The 24,978-nt window shown below is 38.1% G+C and overlaps 1 protein-coding gene across 1 annotated transcript in view; it reads left to right on the top strand.

Moving 5' to 3' along the window:
- BORCS5 (BLOC-1 related complex subunit 5) overlaps positions 1–24,978 on the top strand; it is a 64,694-nt gene that overhangs the window by 19,622 nt on the left and 20,094 nt on the right. Inside the window, exon 3 of the mRNA XM_016197459.2 lies at positions 21,268–21,425. Coding sequence (XP_016052945.1) covers positions 21,268–21,425 — 158 coding nt within the window. The remainder of the gene's footprint in view (positions 1–21,267; positions 21,426–24,978) is intronic.

The raw sequence follows: 24,978 nt of genomic DNA, 5'->3' as shown, positions 1-24,978 counted from the left end.
AAGGAATTCAAACATGATGGATGACATATCCAGGGTTCAAAATGATCTCAGTAGATTTGAAATGGGCTGAAACCACACTGCCATTTAAAAGCAATACATATCAAGTCCTGCATTTAGATGAAAAGCAATCAGTTGCACGCTGGCCAATGTGGCTCGGTTGGAGTGTCATCCCATGCACTGGAAGGTCATGGCTCAGTTCCTGGTCAGGGCACATACCTGCATTGCAGGTTTGGTAGGTGCCCATATGGGAGGCAACCAATGGATATATGTCAGTCACATCAGTGTTTCTCTCTCTCCCCTTTCCTCTCTCTCTAAAAGCAATAATTTAAAAACCCCCAATCAATTGCATAAGGATAGGATCTGAGAAAATTGACTCAGTGGCAATTCATTGGGGGCTTTTATTGTTATCAAGATCAGAAAGAGGAAGATTGGGAGCTTCAGGCACACTACTTGGCACTGGTCACTCTATACCTGAGAGAGTTTTCTGAGGTGTCATGCTTAAGAAAATATTTATAAACTAGGGCATTTGCTGAATTGCCTGACGAGAAGGTCATTGTCTGGAAACCTTGCCATGTAAAGAAGTCTTGAAGCAGATAAGAGTTTTGAGGTTGGAGAAGAGATGGCTTAGGGGAACACATCTCTGTTTTAATTTTTTTTAGGGTCTTTATTTCTTTGGCAGGATTAGGGTTAGATCTACTTTTGTGAAGTCCTAGTGAACTGAGGCCAATGGGGAGAAATTATTAGGAGCTTGAGTTTAGTTTGATACAAAGAACTTTCCATAATAATAATTTTAATGATAATATTTATTGAGTAATTATAACATGTCAGGCAATGTGCCAGGCACTTTTCATGCAACATCTCACGTTCAGTCCTTATGGCAGCCTTGTCACATGGGTACTTTTTAGCCCCATTTTAAGTCCCAAGATAAGGAAACCTGTTCAGAGACATTGATTTGTTCAATGTCGTGCAGCTAGAAAGTTGCTAAACAGCTGTTCTTAACCTAGATTTGACTGGTCTCAAAAGCCTATGCTCTGTTAAAAAAAAAAAGAAAGAAAAAAGCCTATGCTTGTAACTACTATGCTGTCTTGCAAAGCAATGAACTCTCCATTACTAAATATGTGCAAGCAGAACTGGAAGGATCCTCTTTCATATGTAGAATCAATTGTTGCAATTCATAAGCATGTGGAGGGACAGTGTGGCATAATTGGAAAACAGCACAGACTTTGGAGTTAGTTCAGGGATGGAAAGTGTCCTGCATTGGCCATATGATCTTGGGCTAATTGCTTAGCCTCTCTAAGCCTCATTTCCCTCATCTGTAAAGTAAGGATAGTGATACCTACCTCAGGGAGTTAATGAGAAGATTAATTTATGTGAGCAGCATAACTTATGTGTAGTATGTATTTGGTACATATTGGGGACTCAACAAATAATTGCTGTAATTGTGCAGGAATTCCTTCTAACTTTAACAGTTATGATCATTAGACTTAAACCATCGTCGTTATTTTGTATGTTTCTCTCTGTATGTGTATATAACATTAGGGCTACTTTATCTCTGAAACTATACTTGCTAATACTCCAATTAGCACAGAAGTTTTGGTTGCTAGACTTGATTTCACTTACAGTTTTGTACAGATCAGCTTGTATGTTTGCTTTTTATAGCTATTCTGTCGTCTCCCTTGCTGATAGCAAGTTGCAGTCACCTTGTAATTTGTTACTGTTGGCTTGGAAACTAAAATAAAAATCAATAGGCCTTTAGGGGCAGTCCGAAGAGCTTCCTGTTACTAAAATACATCAGCATTAAAGCATGGAATTCATAATAAACTATTTGGGTGACCTGTAGGCCATTTGGATTTGTTTTTCCCTGTTTCTTGGCTGTTCAGTGAGTTGAAATTATTAAATAAGTGAGATGCAACTCAATGTGACACTATTTTTGCTCGTGAGTTTTACAACCTAGTAGAAAACAGAACAAAACATCATAATGGATTTAAAGCCTGGAGTTTTAGAAGCATGGTGCTTGTGTAATATTATATGATGCTGTCATACCTACCATTTGTTGAAAGCCTGTTTACCATACACCAAATGCTACACCAGCTACTCTCAACGCAGAATCCTTTTTAATCTTCAGAACAATCCTACGAAGGCAGTATTAACATCATCCTCATTATGTAAGAATGCGGAACTATGAGAATGAGAGAGATTACACAACTTGTTCAACCTCCACAGAGATTTAAACTCGGGTCTGTCATATTCCAAAGACCCAGTTCTTTTCATCACGCTGGAAGAGGTGGACCATAGTCATAGAAAACAACTGCGTAGAGGAATAGTAACTGTGCAGAGCCTTGAGGAACAGGCAGGATTTTGGTGGGATGTGCTGGCTTGGGCCGGGAGGGGTGCAGGAAGGAATTCCTAGGCGGGAGGATAGGATGGGCGGAGTGGGCTTGAGTGCACTGCTGTTGGGGACGTGGGTGGAGACAGTGAGATAACCGCTTGACCAAGAGAAGGGTGCACCTTGGGGAGGAGTAACAAGTAGGTCAGAGACCTAAACTGTGGCCAGATCATGGATGCTCTCGAACGCCAAGGAAAGGAGTTCGGAGGTGCTGCTGTAAGAATAGATTGTAGTTTTATGTTGCAGCAGGGAGCAGGGTATCGGCAAGTGGGTAGCTGTGGATTTTGAATGATGGGTAGGACAGAAGCCAGAGATGGGCACACCAGTTAGGAGGTGGTTGTAGTTTTCTAGTGATGAGCTGATGAAAGCTGGACTGAGGTGAGGATGGCGGGAGGAACAGCAAATTTCAGAGACATTTTCAAGGAAGAGATGACAGAATTGACAAATCGGGCATGGGAACTAAAGGAAATGGCAACAGCTATAGGATTGCTTGCTCGGGGAGCAGACTGATAGCAGAATGGGAAAGGGGAGATTAGTTTTTGAAAATGCCCTGCAAACCCACAGCTAGTAGGAGCGGTTTCGGCGCTGCACACTGAACGTTCCCTGGCCTGGCACCAGCATAGTGCCCCTCTGGTCCTGGAGGACTTGAAGGTGGTGCGGTGCGTGGGGGGGTGGGGAGTGTGGTAGGGAATGGGAGGGGCAGGTGTCCTTAGAAGTTTGCTCTGTTTTCCTGACTTGGTTTGCGGTGGGCCCATTGAATGCGGTATCACAGTCATGGCAAATACCTCCTTGCCGATGTGCTTAAACACAGATGTAATGTTTTATCAAGGGCCAGCTGAAAATCTTGGGTGGGAGTTGAAGGGAATTATGAATCTTCGTATTATTGTTTCACTGTTCATTCCAAGGACCAGTTCGTCCCCCTGGGTCTGTATCTTTAAACAGAGAGGATGCTAATATGAATTTACGGTACTCATGCTGGAAATTGCTACCCTCATTTAGAAGCCATTAACCTTTATGTTGATAAAATAGTGCTCTTAACTGAGCATGTAGGATCTGCGCTGAACAGCTGCAGCCTTTCCGGAACACTGGCTTAGAAAGCGCTCATCGTACTTTCTGAAAATCAAAAGCATGTGGGTGGGATGAAGTCACCTGAGCAGTTTCCTATAATTACAACTTTCAAGGCCTTTTCCTTTGTCCTTTCAGGCTGACTTCACACACACAGAGACACAAACCTGTGATTTTCTTTCTTTTTTCTGTAGACTTTCTACACTTGTTTTTGTTCAGTAGTTGCAGTTCCCAGGAAGCCATGTGCTTTCTTCTTCCTCTCCCAGTTTATTTTAAACTTTGCATCTCTGAGGACTTTGGAACCCCCTCAACAGAACTAGCTGTCTCCCTAAAGACTTCTGAGCTCTGAGTGGCACCTCTGAAAGTATGTTGAGCACCTGTAACCGCAGAGGGCCTCGACACTCTAGAAAATGAACCAGTGAAATGTGAGAGTCATCACACAGCATTTTCTACATGGATTGGCTTCCACAGTGTCATCCTGGTCAGCAAATACTGGAACGTGACAGAATTGGCACTCATGCCTAGGACCAACCCACGCTGGGCACTGACTAACGCATGCTGTATACAGGGGTGGGCAAAAGTAGGTTTACAGTTGTGAGTTATGCGAAACTTTATTTTTGTATTATTTATTAATTATTGTATTATTTACTTATATTACAACTGTAAACCTACTTTTGCTATATATGTATACACACACACAGATGCACACAAACTTATTTGTTGCAACATTGTTAGGAATAAAAGGTTGGACACAACTCAAAAATTTTTAACAGAGCTACAGCCATACCTTATGCAAATATAAACAATAAGAGAAAGTGTATAATATGGAAAATTTTCCAAGATATATTAAGTTTAACAAGCACGAAGGTAGCAAAGAGATAAAAGTAAAAGTATATGTTCATCTTAATTGAATATGCATTCTAAAAACTTCTGAAAAGATACCCAACAAATAAAAGTGGTTACCTCTGGGAATGGGATGGATGTTTGATATGAAAATCATAGTAATTAGTAGATATTTACGTATTAAATTTAAAAATTGATTATATGTGATATTTTATGTTTTTATATACACAATCCTTTCTTTTTTAAAAAACTGATTTTAGAGAGAAGCAAGGAGAGAGAGAAACATCAGTTTGTTGTTCCACTTATTTATGCATTCATTGCTTGATTCTTGTATGTGCCCTGACTTGGAGGTCGAACCTGCAACCTTGGTGTATCAGGATGATGCTCTAACCAACTGAGCTACCTGGCCACGGCCCATCCTTTCTTTTATTACACACTATTTTCATTTTATAGCTTTATAATAATTCTTTGTTGTTGTAACTAGTGCATTCTGATAATTAAGTGTAGTTTGCTGGTAATATCCCCTGAAGGAAGGAGAGCTAGGGAATAACATTGTTTCCATTTGCGCCTTTTGATTAACAGAGTAAGGAATGGAAATCATTTTACAGAAGTCTTCAGGAGGGAGGATTCGTACCTGACATAGTGCAGTAGTTCCATCATAGTTGGACACATACTAAGAACACCAGCACCAAATTTTCCAATAAGCCAACCGAAAATAATTCTGAATTTGGCTTATTTTATGTGTACAGTAAAGTTGTTGGCTTTCTAAAATTATTCATAAAGTAGCACTTTGCCAAAGTGATGCTAAGCATGAAGTAGTGTAATATGCCTGTCTTACTATTTTAAAGGTCATTCATATTTCTCCTTCCCTTTCCCCCCCAAGTAACAGAAGTTCTTCCCCTAGACTAGAATTTCGGGCTTGCATTTTCTGTAATATTGATAACTCTTTCTTGTTTCTGAGAGGTATCCTTTTCAGGGAGCTTTAAATTGTCAAGTTAGCTCATTGTCATGTTCTCTTTTTCCCTTTAGTAACAGGCAGTACTTTATCTTCCTGAAGCTGTTTGAAAAGACCTTTTATACATACATGTGTAGTGCCTTGGGTCATAGAAATGAGGTGTTACATCATTTGTTTCAGAAGACACACTAACGCATCAAAAACAAGAGACGGGAAGCAAAATGCAGTTCCTAATCTTGTTGCTTCAAACTAGCAAACGTTTCGGGAGAGCAAGTTTTTGCTGGACATCACTAAATAAGAATGAGTTGATGTCACACTTGGCAAGAAACAACTCAATTTTTTTTTTTCCATACAAATAGTACAACATGGCGGGGAGGAGGGATTGCGGGCAAAGGGTAAAGAATTATGGGGAAAAATAAGCAGGAGAAGGAATGTGAGAAAGAGTTGCTTGCTACAAAAGAATTACTATGATATAAAGCCATGTTTGTTTTGTCAGGAGGAATCTGAGTTGGAACATGGACTGATGAGGGGGGAGATGTTTACGGGACTCCTCCCACACTCCCTCCCAGGCCCTGTGCACTGATCCCTGTGGAGGGTTATGTAACCGCCTTGACACGTTTTCAGGGAAGAATGGCCCCTGTAGCTGTCTTGGCTCAACTGAGTGCTGCATCAAGTGTGAGTGAAGTTTCTAAAACACAGTGATACCAAACTCAAAACCTAGTCATTTTAATTCAGGATTTCCAAACACCAGAAGGTAATACTGCAGACTGTGTGTGGGGGGAATGCCACTACCGGCTCCCCCCACCCCCAAATTCTGTGCAACATGGGAATTTGGGCAACCTGATGGCTGATTTCACATATTCCTAAAAGCCAGGAAATGTTGAGGTTAGCCAGTTATTTATTGAAATGAGCTGGAGTTATCTGGCTCAGTGAATGTCTATGGTACAGTGTTATATAACAAGAGTTGTGGAAGTGCGTTGGGAGCATTTTAGACAGACAGTTTTCACTGCATGGGACTGCCCTGTATATTGGCGGATGATTAGCATCTTTTTCCTCTGCATATCACTAGTGTCTCAGTTTCTGACAGCCAGAGAGGCCCCCATTTTTCCAAGTCCTCCCCAAAGAGGGCAGAACTAAAACCAATGTGTGCTTTACAGTATTACGAAGCAGCACCGTTTTCTTTACTGTTTGTTTTGCATAAAGGTCTTGGGAAGTCTTGGGAAGTTGTGTATTTATATATAGCTTTCATTCAGAATAGACTTCATAAAAAACACTGTTGGGAAAAGCAGTTTGGAAAGATGGATAGCAGGGAAGGACCTTGCCAGGAAAGAAAGGGGTGAGGTGGAAATGGCTTCTTAACTAGCCCGTTACTGTTCCCCCAGATCTCCAGTGCTGTGGGTGGTTCCTTGTTTTCTGAGAGGCAGCAAATATATACTCCAGGGTAGAGACAGGTAGGAGATAAGGTAGGGGGAATAATCGGACAGGATAAGGGGGAAGAAGATTGGGATTGGTATACAAAGATAGCAGACATGGAGGTAATGAAAGGCGATAGCAAAGAAACGGGAAATTTTCCATGTCATTGTTAAGCTTACAGTGTTAGTATTTCGGGGACAATTTAGTGTGTCACAGATCTAGAACTTTCAGGGGAAAGCCTTGTGTGAGGTAACTAAATCAGTTAAAGACCTTCACATGGAATGTTGAATTACAATATTTACTGTACTTTTATAGGTTTGATATTTTAAAGCCTTGCCTTCAAAAGACTGTGTCCTTCTAGATACTTAGGCAGCAGTTTAGGTGCAGTGTCAGCTGTTACTTTCATTCTGGCTTCTTGGTCTAACAGCCATTTTCCTTAGACTTCGTTAACTGAGTCACTCACCAAAAGTGTCATATTTTTCTGTTCATCTGGAATTTCTGAAAATAATACATTGCTTTATTGGAAAAACTAAGCATAAACTTTAGCCAAATATTAGCATAAAATTAGCTAAACTCCATGTTATTAAATAAAATGTACCAATAGAGGAAAGTTTTTAGAAATAGGAACAAAAAACCTCATCATCTTCATTATCAGTCACAGCTTATTGTATACCTTAGGTTTACACAAAGGCTTAATTAGTTAAGCATAAGAACATTTCTTTTAATGTTTCCCAAACCTTTTTAATTAGTTTTGAAGACCTTCAGTTGCATGCATATCCCTGGTGTTTGTTTTAGCTGTCTCGCTAGTTGTCAAACACCTTGGCAGTCTTCAGTGAAAGTCTTGTTCTTGTCAGGCTATCTTTCTGAGCAGCCAGTGCATGGCTTCTTCCCTAATTGTCTAGTTTTGCTAAATCTTAGCATCTGTAGAAATCATGTTGGTCAACCATGTAGCTAAAGAGAGAGTATAAGTTTTCCTGAAAAAAACCCCACAAAAACCAAAACAGCTCTGAAGCAAATATGGCAAAATATTAAAATCTGACAGACTTGGTAAATGAAGACTCAGGTATTTGTTATTTTTGCTATGTGCTGAGATACTGGAAATGAAAAATGGAATTTTAGGTAGCAGCTGGCAATTGCTATTGAGGGCAAGGCTCTATCCACAGCAGTAATTCTTAAATTCTTTTGGGTCTGAGACCTCTTTGCAAACCTGATGGAAACTATGGTTTCGCTTTCCACAGAAGAAAAACATTTCAGATACACTTAAAGCCCCCCTTACCACCCTTCCTTAATATTTCTTTTCCCTTCCTCTCTGTAGCCTTTCTTAATCTTTCTTTTCCCTTCCTTTCTGCAGGGAATTGTTGATCTTACTGATGTTCATCAGGCCCATGAATTTTTTTCATGGCTTTACTTTTTACCACATATTTTTGTATTTCTAAACAATACCTAATATTCTTTCATGTGTTTGACTTACTATAAGTTGTATTTTACTGTATCAATTTTTCATATATTTTATAACTTTCTTTTTTGGCTATTAGTTTTGAAATTTATCCATGTTGATATATGTCTCATTTTCACTGTTGTATAGTATTCCATTGAATGAATATTTGACAGTTTATTTAATCGGTGTCCTATTAAATGTTTGAGTTGTTTCAAGTTTTTTCACTATTAAACAGTTTGCAGTGGGCATCCTTATACATGTCTTCTCATGCACATGATTGAGAGTTTTCTCTAGGGTGTGTAACTAGGAATAAATTGCTGTGTAGTAAGGCCCTCGTATTTTCAATTTTACTAGATGCAGTCAAATTACTCTTCAGAGTGGTCATGCTGATTTATACCCTTACTAGCTGCGCATGAGAGTTCCTGTTGTTCTACATCCTCAATAAAACTGGATATTGTCCCAGCTGTTCCCTGTTTACTGATTAATTTAAAGACAGCACTGTGCTTAGCAACTATCTCAAATGCAGGGTCAGACACAAACTAATTTTTTTATACCAGGCTTCCTCCTTTTAAAGGAATTGTTTTCACTTTCAGAGTTACAAATCCAGTATATCTATAGCATAGCTTTTTTTGCTCATATATATATTTTTTAAATGTTTCTTTTTTTAAAATGACAATACGATTATTTTAGATAATTTGGAAAACAGGGTTTTAAAAAAGAATATTAAAAATCCCACCTCCTAAACATAGATATTATTAACATTTTGCTCTGTATTTCCTTGTAGGTTAAGCACATATATGAAATACATGTACTTTGTGATTAGAATCATGCTGAATTTGTCTTTGTATCACATTTCACTTAAGATTATATTGTGGCATTTCCTCTATTATCGAATATTATTTGAAAACACCATGTTAATAGCTGTATAACGTTTCTTTGTATAAATGTATTATAGTTGTATAGTTATATAACCATTTTCCTTTTGGAGGACATTTTTGATATTAAAATAATACTGGAGTAAACAACCTTGGTATATAAATCTTCTTTTGAGTTGCAGTTTGTTTCTTTTGGATAGATTTCTAGTAGAGGTCAGTAAATATTTATGGAATTAGATTGAATAGATTATAAGCAAGGCAACCAGTGAGGGAAAAAAGTGGCCAGGAGAGAGGAAAACAGTATGGTTTTGAGGGTCATGAGAGCCATTAACCCAGCTTCTCACATGTTGAATTGAATGACAAATCTGTTTCTTAGAGGAATGTCATACCCTTCTTTAATTAGGGAAAAGTTAGGTGAACTCTACCCTGACATTGATACCGGAGAGTTGGCTGTGCATCACACTCTATAGTATTAAAATATTACAGAATCTTAGAATTGGAAGAGATTTTTAATGTTTTATCACACAACCTACTTCTTGCACAGTCCCTGAATTGAGTATATTTTGTAGAATATCTCATCGAAGTAGATAGACTTCTGGCCATGACTTGCTGAATATCTAATCCCAAGCAGTTCATTGTCATACAAGGCAATCTGCTCCTTTATTGGACAGCTTTGATTAGTTCAATGTGGTGCCTTCACTTAAGCCCAAATTTGATTTCCTATAACTTTCACTTATTGTTTAATTTGTTTTTATTGAAGGCTCCCTAAAAATAAGTCTGGAAATATTTCACCTTTATATATTTATCTACTAGTTTCAACTATACTTAACATAAAAACAAACATGTTTGACTTACTTTTTTTTTAGTTTTTGTTTCCTTCCAAGGTATAATTTAGCTTTGTCTTATCTTTATAGTGAAAATTATATATGTGAACATAGGTTGGATGGAAAAACTTTCCACATATTTTTATACTTGGTGGACAGAAAAGTTCCAGAGTGCTTTTATGCACTACTCATTTTATTATTTTTTTCTTAGAAGTTGCAGGTGAGCAGTGGTTTTAGTATACACAGTCCCACCTTTCCACTAGTAATACATACCAACAACCTGTGGCCTTCTTTCTTTCTTCCTGTCTTTTCTTCCCCTTCTTTTTCCTTTCTTCTTTCTTCTTTGAACAAAGGTGTTACATTATCTCCTTTAATCCTTGTATAAATTATCCTCATTTGGCAGATGAAGATGCTGAGGTTCAGAGAGGTTTGAAGACCTTTCCTGTCACACAGCTTTTAAAGGTAGAGCCAATATTTAAACCCAGGTCTAATTCTAAAACCAGTTTGCAAGTTTGTCTCCCTAACTTACTTACATTAGTATCATCAAATAAGATGTATTTGTTCTAAAGATGTTCGTGTCTTTGGGTTACTCCAGAGATTTTCAACCTTTTTCATCTCATGGCGCATATAAATTAATTACTAAAATTCGGTGGCACACCAAAAAGCACATTTTTGGCTGATCTCACAAAAAAAGAGGTAAAATTTTGATTGATTTACAAAAAGGAATAATACTGGTAAGTACCTACCCTTTTTACTCCAAAGAAGACTTTAAAAAAAATCAGGTGCCTATACTTGTATAAAGGATTTCTGGCATGAAGCATTAACCAGTCAGACACAACCTTATTATGTATGTGACCAATAATATGCAGCTCTGGTATATGACCTATATATTTATGGTTCAAGACGGCATTCACGGCAGACGGCTTTTGTTGTGTTGGCTGTTGTCATTTTTTTATATGACAGTATAAGGGAAAAGAGGTCAGTGCCCCTAACTAAATAGTCAGGTAGTACATGTTTTAAAATTTTTGTGCCCCACCAGTTGAAAATCGCTGGGTTATTATTCGGTTAGCGTATCACATTGGCTGTGTGTGTGTATCATTATCGGAGGCGTATTGCTTCTGCTTGTTTCTCTTTAATAATCCCAGCTCCTCTCCCTTGGTTTGGGACACCAAGGATTTCTTTCCTACGGTTGCCCATCTCTCCCCAGTTCCCTATGGTGTTGCTTCCTGTTTCTGGGGAAACTAAAGCACAGAATGAGAAAAGAGTAACAAATAATTACATAATTGTTTTCTGAATATTATCAACTGATGTGTTTCATAAAGGAGGATGTTTTCACAGCTGTGTGCTTTAGGGATAGTGGGAAAAGTTTGAATTTTTACAACCTGAGTATCTTCTACAACAAAGGCAGTGACGCACAAGCTTGATGGACTTGGAATGTGGAAACCAGCTCTGTTAGCCCTGTGATAGGAATCTTTGTGTTTATGGCTACGTTGGGATTCAGATATGTTATCTCAGTGAACTTGACACCAAGGGTCAAGGAACCAAGGAGTGGACCTCCTGAATATATGATTTAATTACTCTAGATCAATCAAATTTTGACCGAGTGATGATGGGATGGATATATGATGTGTGTATTTTTACATAGTTGCTAGGGGAAAGGAGCAAAGTTTAATCCGTTTTGTTGACCTTTGATATCACTTTTATCTTGTAGTTCCACATAACTGCCTTTGCTGAATTTTCAAAAGGCTGCAGTCAAGTGATTTATAGATAAAGTCTCATTCACTACTCGAACAAGAAGAGCCCATATCTTCATATATGGGTGACGTAAGTTTACTTTAGAGGCGGGAATGAGTTCATTTATTTGGAGAGCTATGAACAGAATGTGTGTCTCTTGCTCTGGTGAGAAATAAATTTAAATCAGAACTTTGCTTGGAGGAAATGGAGTGGAGTAACCAGGCACTCGAGCCTTCAGAAGTTAAGAGATCTTTAGCCAAGGTCCAAGGGCGCACCAACTGTATGTTGCAGAACCCATTAAAATACGGGCATTCCTCAGTATTAGAAATAGCAAACATCTATGCAGAACTATTTTGTATATGTCCATAAGGCACTTGTATGTGCCTTGGATCTTTCAGAGATAAAAATACATGATTTCTTCCCTCAAGGACCTTACAGGGTAACTGGGGAGAGAGCAAGAATGTCAATAATAATACACAAAAACGATGCTCTGGTAAATCCCAAAAATGAACCTTTAACCAACTGTGCTCCAGAGATACAGCCCACGAAGAGTAAGATTTAGTTATAAATGAGCTATGTTGCTACTGAAAACATTTAGATTGCAAACCATATCTCAAATAAGCAAAGCTATCTTAAGCATAAATTAAGAAGAAAGTGGTATTTTAAATTAATTCCTCAAGTTAGTTGCCAAATTATGCACACTGGAATTTCAAGAATTGGCAATCCAGAGCTCTCATGCTTTGGCTACTGTATGATCTCCCTTCAATTACAGTAATATTTCTGTTACCCAAAATCATTAATTTATAGTATTTTTCCTTTCATTAATTCCAGTACTTATTCCCATTACTGTGATTTGTTGTCAAGATTATTATTACTACCATATGACTTTACTTACTAAGTCTAGGGGACAAGAAAATGCCACCTAAGGTCATCCTGACAAATAAGATAAACTATAAAATATGCTTAGCGCAGTGCTTGGCTAAGAGAGTGCCATTTTTAATGCTAGCTATGGTTTTTCGTACTCATGAAATGTAAAATGCTTTATATAGTTACTGACATTACTTAAATTTTAGTAAATTATAATAATATGTAGCTTATTGTTTACAGAGGGCTTTAACATACAGGGTGGGGCAAAAGTCTTTTTACAGTTCATATGGAAAATAATAATAATACAAGGATAAATGAGAAAAAATTTAACATGGAATTAAAGTATGATTACTTTCAGAAGCTGAGTTGCTAGTAATCATATGTTAGTTCTATGTTTAATTTTTCAAGAAACTGACATGCTGTTTTCCACAGTGACTGTACCATTTTATATTTCCATCAACAGTGTACAAGGGTTTCAATTTATCCATGTCCTCTCCAGCACTTGTCATTTTGATTGTTTTTGATAGTAGCCATTCTAATGAGTATGGGGTGGTATCTCATTGTAGTTTTGATTTGCATCTCCCTTATAATTAGTATTGTTGAGCATCTTTTCATGTGCTTATTGGCCATTTTATATCTTCTTTGGAGAAATGTCTATTCAAGTCTTTTGATTACTTTTGAATCAGGTTGTTTGTTTGTCTTATGTTGCGTTTTGATAGTTCTCTATATATTATTCTGAATATCAATCCCTTATCAGGTACATGATTTGCAAACATTTTCTTCTGTTTTGTGGGTTGCCTTTTTTACTCTGTTGATAGTACCTTTTGATGTAAAAACTTTAAATTTTCATGAAGTCTAATTTGTCTATTTTTTCCTTTTGGTTGCCTGTATCTTTGGTGTCATAGCTAAGAAATCACTGCCAAACTCAACGTCATGAAGCTTTTGCCCTATGTTTTCTTCTAAGAGATTTATAGTTTTAGGTCTTTGGTCCGTTTTGAGTTAATTTTTGTATGTGGTATTAGATAAGAGTTGTTTCATTCTCTTGCATGTGGATATCAAGTTTTCTTAGCACCATTTATTTGAAAGACTGTCCTTTCTGCTTTTGAATCATCCCTTGTAGGAAATCATTTGACCATATATTTGAGGACTTCTTTCTGGCTCTCTATTCTATTCCATTGACTTATGTCTTTCTTTATGCCAGTACCACATTATTTTGATTATTGTAGCTTTGTAGTAAGTTTCAAAATCAGGAAGTGTGAGTCTTCCAGCTTTGTTCATTGTTTTGGTTATTGGGAGTCCTTTGATATCCCATATGAATTTTAAAATGGGTTTTTCTATTTCTGCCAAAAAAAGAAGTCATTAGAATTTTGACAGGGGTTGCATTGAATCTGTAGATCTCTTTGGGTAGTATTGACATCTTAACAGTATTGTCTTCCAATTCATGAAACATGAGCTCTCTTTCCATTTATTATGCCTTCTTCAGTCTCTTTCAGCAATGTTTTAGAGTTTTCATTTTACACGTTTTACATATGAGAAAATTGAAGCTCAGAGATAAAGGTACATAGTCCAAATTCACACAGCTAATAAATAATGGGGCTGAATTCAGCTTTTCCTGTCTTAGTCTGTTCAGGCTGCTGTAACGAAATACCATAGAATGGATGACTTATAAACAACAGAAATTTGTTTCTCACAGTTCTAGAGGCTAGAAAGTTCAAGATCAAGGTGGTGGCTGATTCAGTGTCTGGTGAGGGCTTGCTTCCTGATTCATAGCCTTCTTTTTGCTGTGTCCTCACATGCTAGAAGGGGCAAGTGAGCACTCTGGGGTCTCTTTTTAAAAAAAATGTATTTTTATTGATTTTTTTAGAGAGAAAGGAAGGGAGAGGAAGAGAGAGAGAAACATTGGTATGAGAAGAAACATCTATCAGCTGCAGGTACCCTCACCAAGAACTGAGGCCACAACCTGGGCATATGCCCTGACCCGGAATCTAATTGGTGATTTTTCAGTGCACAGGATGATGCTTAACCAACTGAGCCACACTGGCCAGGGCTCTGGGGTCTCTTTTAGAATAGTACTAATTCCATGCATGAGGGCTCCACCCTAATAACCTGATAACCCCCCAAAAGCTCCACCTCCTCAGATCGTGCCATTGGGGACTAGGTTTCAATATATGAGTTTGGAGGGGAACACAGACATTCAGTCTATAGCACTACCTCAGTGAGACAGGTTTTTTTTGGCCCTCTGGTGTTTTTAGGAAACTGTTAGGAGGGAGATCCTGGGAGCAATGTTTTTATCCACACTGAGCATTGTGGTGAGTTGGCATGTTATATTGGGCTTGTCTGTACTTGCAGTTTCTTGAGCCACATGGTTTAACCGAAACAACGATGATAGGCGTTCTGAGCGGCTCCTTCTGGGTGAGACTGGTGCTCCTCTGATGTGACTGAGTGGAGATGCAAGTTCCTAAGGGAACCAGTTGCGGAGGGCACCCTTTTTCTACATGCCGCAAAGGAACTGAGCTCTAACACACATCATAAGGTCCTGTTCAAGTTGGACAAAGGTTTTTAGACTTTCCCCTTTCTTTAAGATAAGGGGAAGGAGTGCCTTTGAGAACTAGAGTTTATTTACATAAAGAATACACATGGTTTCTGTGCTTTTTTTTTTTTGTCTTTGAAATATACCATAACCAATTGAGTCAAAAAATCCCTTCTTAGTTTTAGGGGAATTTTTTTCTCCTCATAATCTGTTGTTGCTTAATTGTACCTTCACAATAACTTTTGCCAAAATTACATAGATTCTGCTTTCTGGGTTCTGTGGTAGGAAATGGAGCTTTTAATACTGTTTCTCAAATATGGGCCCCACTACTCATGACATTCATTTCTAGTCCTGTAAGTGACTAAGCCTCTAAAAGTCAAGGAATTCAGCTGGGTAATAACCCAGGTTAATACCCATATGGCTCTTTATTATATTTCAGAAAAACATTTTCCCCCCTACCTGTCATTTCAGAAAGAAAAAGATTGCTCAGCAAAATATTTTCCAAATTTCTAACCGTGGTGATTTTTCCACTCAACACTTTACACAAAGAGGTAGGTGCACACGGCAGCTTGCTGATCTGTGTAATAGTCAGCCTTGGTCCTCGCCTTCCCTGGAGCCTGCTCTCCATTCCTGTACAAACAAAGTGGTTTCAACAGGGCCTTAGGAAATGTCTCCAGCATTTACCATCTGCAAACCCAGCTCTTAATATATGGAATCTATTAGATCAGGTTTTTAACTCAATAAACATCTACTTTGTGTACATCACTGCTTTAAGCTAAAGAAGAATTAGAAAACGGAGGGTAATGGCCCTGTTCCCTAGCTCAGTAAGGAAGACATAATTTAGAAACTTTAATTTAATATGTGGAACAACAGTGTATTAGGAGTGAAATATCATGATTTTTAATGGGCTCGGGAAAAGAAAAAATAGAGAAAGGTGAAATAGATATGATAAAGTCTTTAAAAAATTTTTTAAATCTTCACTCTAGGATATGTTTTTATTGATTTTTTTTTTTTTTTTTGAGAAAGAGGGAGGGGAGAGAGAGTGAGAGAGAGATACATTGATGTGAGAGAGAAACATTGATCAGTTGCCTCCCATAGACACCCTGACCGGGGACCTGCAACTTAGGTATGAACCTACAACCCTTTTGGTATATGTGACAACGCTCCAACCAACTGAGCCACTGGCCAGGGCAGATATGATAAAATCTTAGTTTTTGAATCTATATGGTGAATATTTGGGTATATATTTTTCTGTTTCTATATGTTGGAAAATTTATATAAAAAATTTTAAAAATGATAAAATTTTAACCATAAAGAACACTTATAAAATTATAAAAAAATAATTTCAAGGTGATATATGGTTCACTCTCTATTACTTAAGAGTGTAGGTTATTATTAGAGTTGGTAAGTAAGAATTAAAACAGGGGTAAAGCTAGGGGCCCTCAGAGGTTAGGTAGGGAAGGTGAATGAGGGAGGTTGGGTGGGGATTGAGAGAGCAGGAGAGTACATACCTCATCAAAAGCATCAACAATTTGTAAAACTCTTAATGTGCATTCAGAGTAAAAACAGTTCTGAGGTCTGGTGGGTTGCGGTCTCGTAAAAATGACAGAATTTGCCATCTCTAAATTAACCCAGCTTTCTGTTCTCCCTCCTCCTTTTATCAGGAGATATAGGGGTAGTTCATTCATCAAAATGAGGCAGGTGAGTTCTTGACACGTGAGAGCGATGGGAGCACTGTATCCATTGCCTCCAGAATTTGCCTGGGTTGCCACTGCTTTGTGACTTGTGAAAAAAGGGGCCCATCGTTTTTTCTCTTCTTGTTCCTTCTGTTATCTGGAGCAGGATTTGTGGCAGATTTTCTGAGATTCCTGTGAGTCAGAGAAGCATATTCTGACAATAGACCCATGAAACTGGGCTCTTTTTTTTTTTTTTAAAGATGATTTAGAGGGTACAATTGTCATTTATAAGGGTGATTTAAAGTGTAATTTCTTTTACTTTGAAGTTGGCTGGGCAACTTCACTTTAACACCTTAGGGTGCCTTCTGGACTTGGTAGCTTTCTTGAAATCCACCCTCCCCCGATTATTTAAAAGAGGAAGAGGAAGGGTTTTATGTTGGGAGCTGAAGTTGGGTCTGGGTCCTCTGCTTCAGCCCTCAGGAAGCTGGGGCTGGCCCTGTGGCTTTTCCCCTGCTGTTCTGCAATACGGGCTCCTAGGCGCCATCTCAAGCACTGGAAACTTCCCTTACGCACTTTGGAGGAGCAGGTTCAGACTGAGACCAGCCTCACTCTTAAGCATATATGGAGAATGCAGAGTAGGGACCCTAAAAAGCCTTTTTTCCTCCCAAAGTCTTCCTCAACTCACTCTTTCTTGGAATCCCAGCAATAAAACTGCATCCTCATAACCTAACTTGAGAACCTTTCAAGTACAGGAGATAAAATGGTACGTAAAGCATGGCTCCTGTTCTACCAGCTCACAGTTTGTTATGAGACTTTTAATGGCTTTGGAGAAGACACTGTTTTAAGGTATATTCATCCACACAAACCTTGGAAGATAGGAACTGGCTTTGACTTACAGAGTTGATGATACTTGGGGTGAGGGAAGAAGGGAAAGCTGCCCAAGAAGCCATTCTAATAAGTAGAAAATACTTTGGTCACGTTTTGTTAAAATGAGTGTTTAAAAATATTTGAAAGGGAAATACATTCATATGGTTAAAAAATGTTAAAAGTATGTATGAAAGTCTCCCTACCCTTGTTCTCCAACCAATTCTTGCCATTTCAGTTTCTTTATGTAAATATAAGAGAATGTGAGTATATATTTTTGTTTACTTGTCCCTCCCCTTTTATACAATGGTAGCATACTCCATACGTTATTATATATACCTTTCTTTTATTACTTAATATCTTTTGGAGATTTTTCTATGTGACTACTTACAGAGCTTCCCCATTCTTTTCTATGTATTCTACTACTTATGGCTGCACCATGGTTTAATTAGCAAGCTCCCTCTTGATGGACCTTGAGGTGTTTGTTCATATTTTACTATTATAATAACTGCTGCAATGAATAATCTTAGATATATTTTACATCATTTAACACATGTGCTAATGTACATGTAAATTCCTAGGAGTGAAATTACTCTATCAAAGGCTTTATGCATTTATAATTTTGATATCCATGCCAAGTTGCCCTCTATGGAGGTGGTAATGACTTACACACGAATCAGCAATGCCTGTTTCCTCATAGTTCCACCTACGGAGTTTTTATCATACTTTTGGACTTTTACCAATTTGGTAGGTGAAAAATGGGCTAGCAGTAAAGTTTTAATTTTCTTATGATGAATGAGGTTGTGCATCTTTTTTTGTAGCTGAGGCATTGGTATTTCCTTTTCTGTGAAATGCCCTTTCAGATCCTTTGTCTCTCTGTCTTTGGCTGATGTTTAACTTGCCAATTTCTAGGAGCTCTTTATATAATAGGACACTTACCCTTTGTGATTTGAGCTGCAAATATTTTTCCCAGGTTTGGTGTGGGTTTTTTTTGCCTTAGAGAATCTTGGTTTTTATATTGTCGAATTTATGATTGTTTCCTTTATGACTTCTGCATTATCCTGGCCCCCTATTGATGGCACAAAATTGTTCCTCTTTCCATGGTGCGTCCTCACTCTTTTCCTACTTCAGTCTTGGATTTACAGCAAAAGCTTTTGGTATCTTCCCTCCCAGATCTGCTTCTGGGACTGTGCTCTTTGTCAGTGGTAGGGTAGCCCTTGATAATTATGTTATGAAATTTCAGTGGTCTGAAAAAAAACACCATCTCGATTAGAGGCACTCTAGAAACCTAGCAGTTTCTTATAAAACTAAACATGCAGTTACCATATGATTCAGAAATTGCTCTCTTGAGCATTTATACCAGAGATACAAAAACTTATGTTTACACATAAACCTGCACACGACTGTTCACAGAAGTTTTGTAACAGCCCTAAACTGGAAACACTTAAATGTCCTTCAGTAGGTGAATGGTTGAACAGACTCTGGTACATACATGCTATGGAATACTCCTCAGAAATAAAAAGGCACCAACTGTTGACAATATGCAACAACTTAGGTAAATCTCTAATGTATTTTGTTTGGTGGAAAAAGTCAGTCCCCACAGGTTGCATATTGTATTATTCCACTTATAAAACATTTTTCAAGTGACAAATGGTGCACAGGTTAGTGTTTGCTAGGGGTTAAGGATGCTCCCTCGCAAGGATGAGAGGGGGATGTGGTTATAAGCAGCAGCACATGGAAGCCTTGTGCGGCGGGATGGCTCAGTGTGTGACGGTGATGGAGGACACAGGACCCTACACATAGAATTACATACACTGGTGCGCAAACTTGTGTGCGTGCACACACACACACACACACACACACACAAGTGAATGTAAGTAAAATGGGGACATCTGAGTAAGATCCGTGAACTGTATCAATGTCGATATCCTGGTTGTGATATTGCAGCGTAGTTTTGCAAGATGTTACCTTTGGGGGAAACTGGGTAAAGAGATACACAAGATCCTGTACACAGGATCTCAATAAAAATTTCAGTTAAAAAATAAATCCCCATTTCTGCAAATACCAGCTGCACCGAAAGCTGCAGGTCGCTGGAGTAACGGGGCTCTTTGTTTAGGATCAGCAGCAAAACAGCCGAGGGACCCAGTGCTGGCAGTGGAATGGGGGAGCGAGGCAGTGCCTCGGGTTCAACCCTGTGCTCTGCTCTGTGAGGCCAGATGAAGATCTGAGAGCAGTGACTGGTACTTCCAAGGATTCTCTGGGGCTGCCCAGCTGGGTAGCTCATTTCACAGCCTGTCTGGGGGAGAAAAGTACCCTGGCTTAGGCTCCAATACCTCAGAACCAGCAAGGGCTTGACATTGGTGGGCAGGGACAGGAATGGGGAAGGGTTCCTAAGATGACTTTTGATGTGGGTAGGTCCCCCCATCATGCCCAGTGTGTGCCCCTTTGTCATGTTTACTTTGGTGTTCCTCCTGCTGCATCACTAGTATGGTGGTGGGGAACCCGTGAGGGCCCCAGGACCCTGCTTGGGATTCTCTCAGGTCAAAACCGTTTTCACAATAATACTTAGACATTTGCTCATTACTCCCATTCTCTTACAAGTGTACAATAGAGTTTTTCAGAGGTTCCATGATGTGAAAGAGTGACAGATTAAACATAGCAGTGGATACGAAACTCCAGCTGTTTTCTATTAAGCCAGACATGAAAAAGACTTAGACAAATGTAAACAAGTGCCACTCTTCTGACTTTTTTGTTTTGGAAAATATAATTCTTTTTTCTTAAAATATGTTATTTGTTAACATTTAATGGTGTTATTGTTATTTTTAAATGATTTAATAAATATTTAAGAATTTTCTCTGTTTAATTTTTAATGGGTGAATATTTTTATAAACTACATAAGCCAAAGCTCTTTGAGGTCCTCAGTAATGTTTGAGAAGGTAAAGGAGCCCTAACCCCCCAAAAGGTATGAACCTTTGGGTTGGCAGAATGCACTTGGCCAAAAGTTGGGGGACTTGTGTTACAGTCAGGACTTTGCTGTGTGACCATGGGCAAGTCATTTAGCCTCTTGATTTCTTCTGTAAATGCTAATAACTATCCTGTTCTATATACCTTAAAGAAAAGTGAGATAAGTCTGTAGGAAAGGCTTTCAAAATAGAATGTCCTATGCAAATGTAAGGGAACTTAATAGTTAGACAACTAAACTTCTGTTGGAAGAAAATGTGACTAGTGAGATTTATGGTGTGTCAGCTGATACTCTGTTCGCTTTTTAAACTTTTCATGTTTGCATCTCCTCCTAACAGTTTCCTTATACATTTTTTCTTTTTCGCAGTTTCTCAGACAACCATTTTGATTATTAAAAGGAGTTAAGTAAATACATCTTCTAAAGTTTTCAATCAAGAAGTAATTTATATCCCTGATACTTGGAGTAGTATCATAAGGTCAAGAGTTCTATCTTGGAGAAGCCACTTACTAGCTATGTGACTTTAGGGAAATTACTTAACTTCTCTGTGTCTTGGATTCCTTATCTGTAAAATGGGGCTAATACCACCTTACTTTCCATGGTGATTATGAGCATATAATAATGCACAGAAAACACTTTGCCAGTGCTTGGCACGTAATAGATGCCTCATAAATGATAGTTGCTATGATTGTTATTAGCATATAACAAAAGATGCAAGATTAAATCTAGGTCTCTTATCCAGTCTTTAGTAAACTTATTAAGCTACTTTATTCATAAGTTTCCTGATAGTGATTGCCATTTCATTTGATTTCATTTTTTTTTCTTTTCTGCTTTGAAGGGCTGTTGAGTGGCCAGACTTCCCCAACAAATACCAAATTGGAGAAACTGGATTCTCAACAGGTGTTGCAGCTCTGCCTCCGATATCAGGATCACCTCCATCAGTGTGCAGAGGCCGTTGCTTTTGATCAGAATGCTTTGGTTAAACGAATCAAAGAGGTAAGTACTGTGTGAAAATAACATTGCTGACTTATTAGTGTGAGTCTCTGAGTCCTCTACTGGGCAGTAGAGCCAGTGATTGCAGTTTTATGGAAAGCAGTCATTTTTCCATATAATTTTCTACATTTGTCCTTGTTGCTTTGGAGGATTGTCTTTCTTAGCAGTAAAATGTGATGGTGAAAAGAGTGGTTCATGGAGCTAGACCAATTTGGAGTTTGAATCCTGGTGACACTTGTTTGCTTGGGCAAGTTACTTACCTCCTCTTGGTCTCAGTTTTCTCATTTGAAAAATGGGGCTAATAAGTAGTAACCTACCCTGAGGGTTTCATGAAGATTAAATTGCTCAGTTAAGTGTTAGCTCTTTTTTTTTAATTTAAATTTTATTTTTCAATTACAGTTTACATTCAGTATTATTTTGTATCATTTTTAGGTGTACAGCTTAGTGGATAGCCAATAATATACTTTATATAGAGTTCCCCCTGATAGTTCCAGTACCCACCTGGCACCATAGTTATTACAATATTACTGACTATATTCCCTGTACTGTACTTTACATCTACTAATCTGTACTTCTTAATCTCTTCACCCTTTTCACCCATTCCCCCAACTCCCCTCCCCTCTGGCAACCACCAGTCTGTTCTCTGTATCTATGAGCCAGTTTCTATTTTGTTTGTTCATTTATTTTATTCTTTAGATTCCATGTATAAGTGAAATCATATGGTATTTGTATTTCTCCAACTGACTTATTTCAAGTAAGTGTTAGCTCTTATTAGTGTGTGTAAAGCCCTGCCATACTAATTTGCTCTAGTTAATATTACACCTTCAAACTGACTTTAGCTGGTTCCTATATGTAATTTGTATTTTATTTTCAAGTAGGGTATCAGTTCTTTGAGAGCAGGAGTCTTGACATCTCCCTAAAAATTATATTTTTCACTGTGTTAGCACATGAAAAACTCAGTGATTCTTATTGGTTGGTTGGAAACATTATGCCTATTTAACCCACAAGGTTTTGTAAGGAAAGAAACAAAATAATTTATGTGAAAGTACCTAGTAAACTAAGGAGCGTGGTAGGGTGTTGAGTAATTGTTAATAACAGTAAGTAGGTACTTCTTTGAAGCACTGAAATATATCATTGACCGGGCCACTGCATGGCACAGCTCTGGGAGTACCAAGGTGCAAGTAAATACATTTCCAATGTTTTCACTCAAGAAGGGCTTTATATTCCTGATACCTTGAAGTAGTGTCATATAAAGAAAAGATCAGGAGCTCTATCTCGGAGAAACCGCTTATGTGAATGGCACCCTCTGGAGTTGTTTAACAGAATAGTTCTGGCCAATGACTCAGGCCTCAACCTTTCCTTGTGAGGCAACACACAAGGAAAGGTTGAGAATCACTGCAAATTCATTATCAGTAATGGACGCAGTACATCCTTGAAATTATAAAGTAGTCATCAGTTATATTGATAGATTTAAATTTGCTACCACCTGCAGCATATTAGAACATATCTTTCACAAACTGTTTTATGTATATAAGCTTCTCTCATGGAAGTCTTTTATTTGGAAGACTATTAAATATAACCTTTCATATTTGTTGGCATTGGTGTGTCCTTTCAAATGGTATAATATGTTTTACTACATTATGATCTGCATCGCTTTAAGTCCCACACATGATTATGTATTAGAATCACTTGGGTTTTTGTTTGTTTTAATATTGAGTCCTCCTGTCCCTGCAATAGTCTAGGTTATGATTTGTGAATCATTATTTTTATTTCTTTATTTGTTTTTATTGATTTCAGAAAGAGGAAGGGAGAGGGAAAGAGAGATAGAAACATCAATAATGAGAGAGTCATTGATCGGCTGCCTCCTGCACACTCCCCTTTACTGGGGATCGAGCGCACAACCCGGGCATGGGCCCTGATGGGGAATTGACCCATAACCTCCAGGTTCATAGGTCGGTGCTCAACCACTGAGCAATGCCAGCTGGGTGTGAATCATTATTTTAATAAGTTTACCAAATGATTCTGAAGCCATTCTCCATTACCTGGGATTTGAAACCACTGATCTACAGAACTATTTTCTAAAATAAGTTCTGTGAAACTAGTCCATGTAGGGAAGACAAAACTTTCTGCATATTCCATTATCACCTTGGAAAGCCTCAATGCACATGATCGTGTTAAAGGTTCTTAGGAATCTTACAGTAAAGAAAACCAGCACTTTTCAACTTTTTGACCTCAGAACCCTTATATCAGGTAACATCTATTAACATCTTACAGAAGTAGCATTTTTAAAGAAACCTCTTGGGAAATGTTCTTGTAGACATAAGTAAGACTTTACCATTTTTTACTATTATTCTAGAAACTACAACATTAACTTTCAGAGAGAAGATTTTAGAAAAAATCAACTTTTAATGCTTCTTGTCTTGTTTTTGAAAGGTCCTCTAATCCATGTCTGTTGTTTTGTAGTTTAGGACAGTGTAGGACAGAAAGGTTGACTAGCTCATTTTTAAAGAGTGAGGTGAGGTATTTTGCAGCTGGAGGTATAAGACAGAGCTCCTCATTATATGTTTTCAAGACTCAAAGCAGTGTTTCTTGGCCCCGAGGATGTGTCAGGATCACCGGGGAATTTTCCTTCAGTCTATATGATGGAAAGTTTTACACACACACTGAAGTATTGACAAATACTGTGGACCTTCATGTACTCAGTGCCCACCTACTGCAGACATCAGCATGTCAACACTCCTGTTTCATCCATACCTCCATCCACTCCCTGTCACCTCCTCGACTGGTCTATTTTGCAGTAAATCTCAAGCATATTCTTTCATTCATAAATATTTATTCATTCATAAATATTTATGTATCTTTAAAAGTGAAGGACTCTTTTTTTGAAAGTTTTAAATCTGAATGAAACTTAGACTTGGAAAAGAGTCACAACAATAATTAAGAGAGTTCCTGTATACCCCTCACACAGCTTCCTCTAAAGTGAGCATCTCACAGAATCCTGAGTACAGTGATCAAAGCAGGAAATTCACACTGCTACAATACTGTTAACTACATGAAGACCTTATTTGAATTTCACCAGTTTTTCCACCAATGAAGAACTCCTTTTCGAAAACAAGCCACAATGCTGTTATCATACCTAAAATATTTAACAATAATACCTTAATTCATTCAGTATAGCTGAGCTGCTTTTAAGAAAGTACTGATGTATAAGTCTCACTCTAAAGCAGTTAGATTGAAATCTTTGAAGCGTGGTGGGTGGGGAAGGGAGGAAACCGAGCCCTGGTATTTATGAAAGTGCTCTAGGGGCCCTGGCCCGGTGGCTAACCCCTGATACACCTAGGTTGTGGGTTCTATCTCTGGTCAGGGCACATAGATGAAGCAACCAATGAATGCATAAATAAGTGGAACAACAAATTGATGTTTCTCTCTCTCTCTCAAAATAAAAAAAATCAATAATTTTTTAAAAAAGAAAGTGCTCTAGAACCCGTAACGTTGAGAACCAGTGTTCTGGAGCATTCATGTAAAACAAGCTGAGTTAATTCTGTTTGAGGAACTT

The sequence above is a fragment of the Miniopterus natalensis genome, chromosome 2, assembly GCF_054644295.1.
Source record: "Miniopterus natalensis isolate mMinNat1 chromosome 2, mMinNat1.hap1, whole genome shotgun sequence".
Lineage (NCBI taxonomy): Eukaryota > Metazoa > Chordata > Mammalia > Chiroptera > Miniopteridae > Miniopterus > Miniopterus natalensis.
This window is presented reverse-complemented; position numbering and strand designations above follow the sequence as displayed.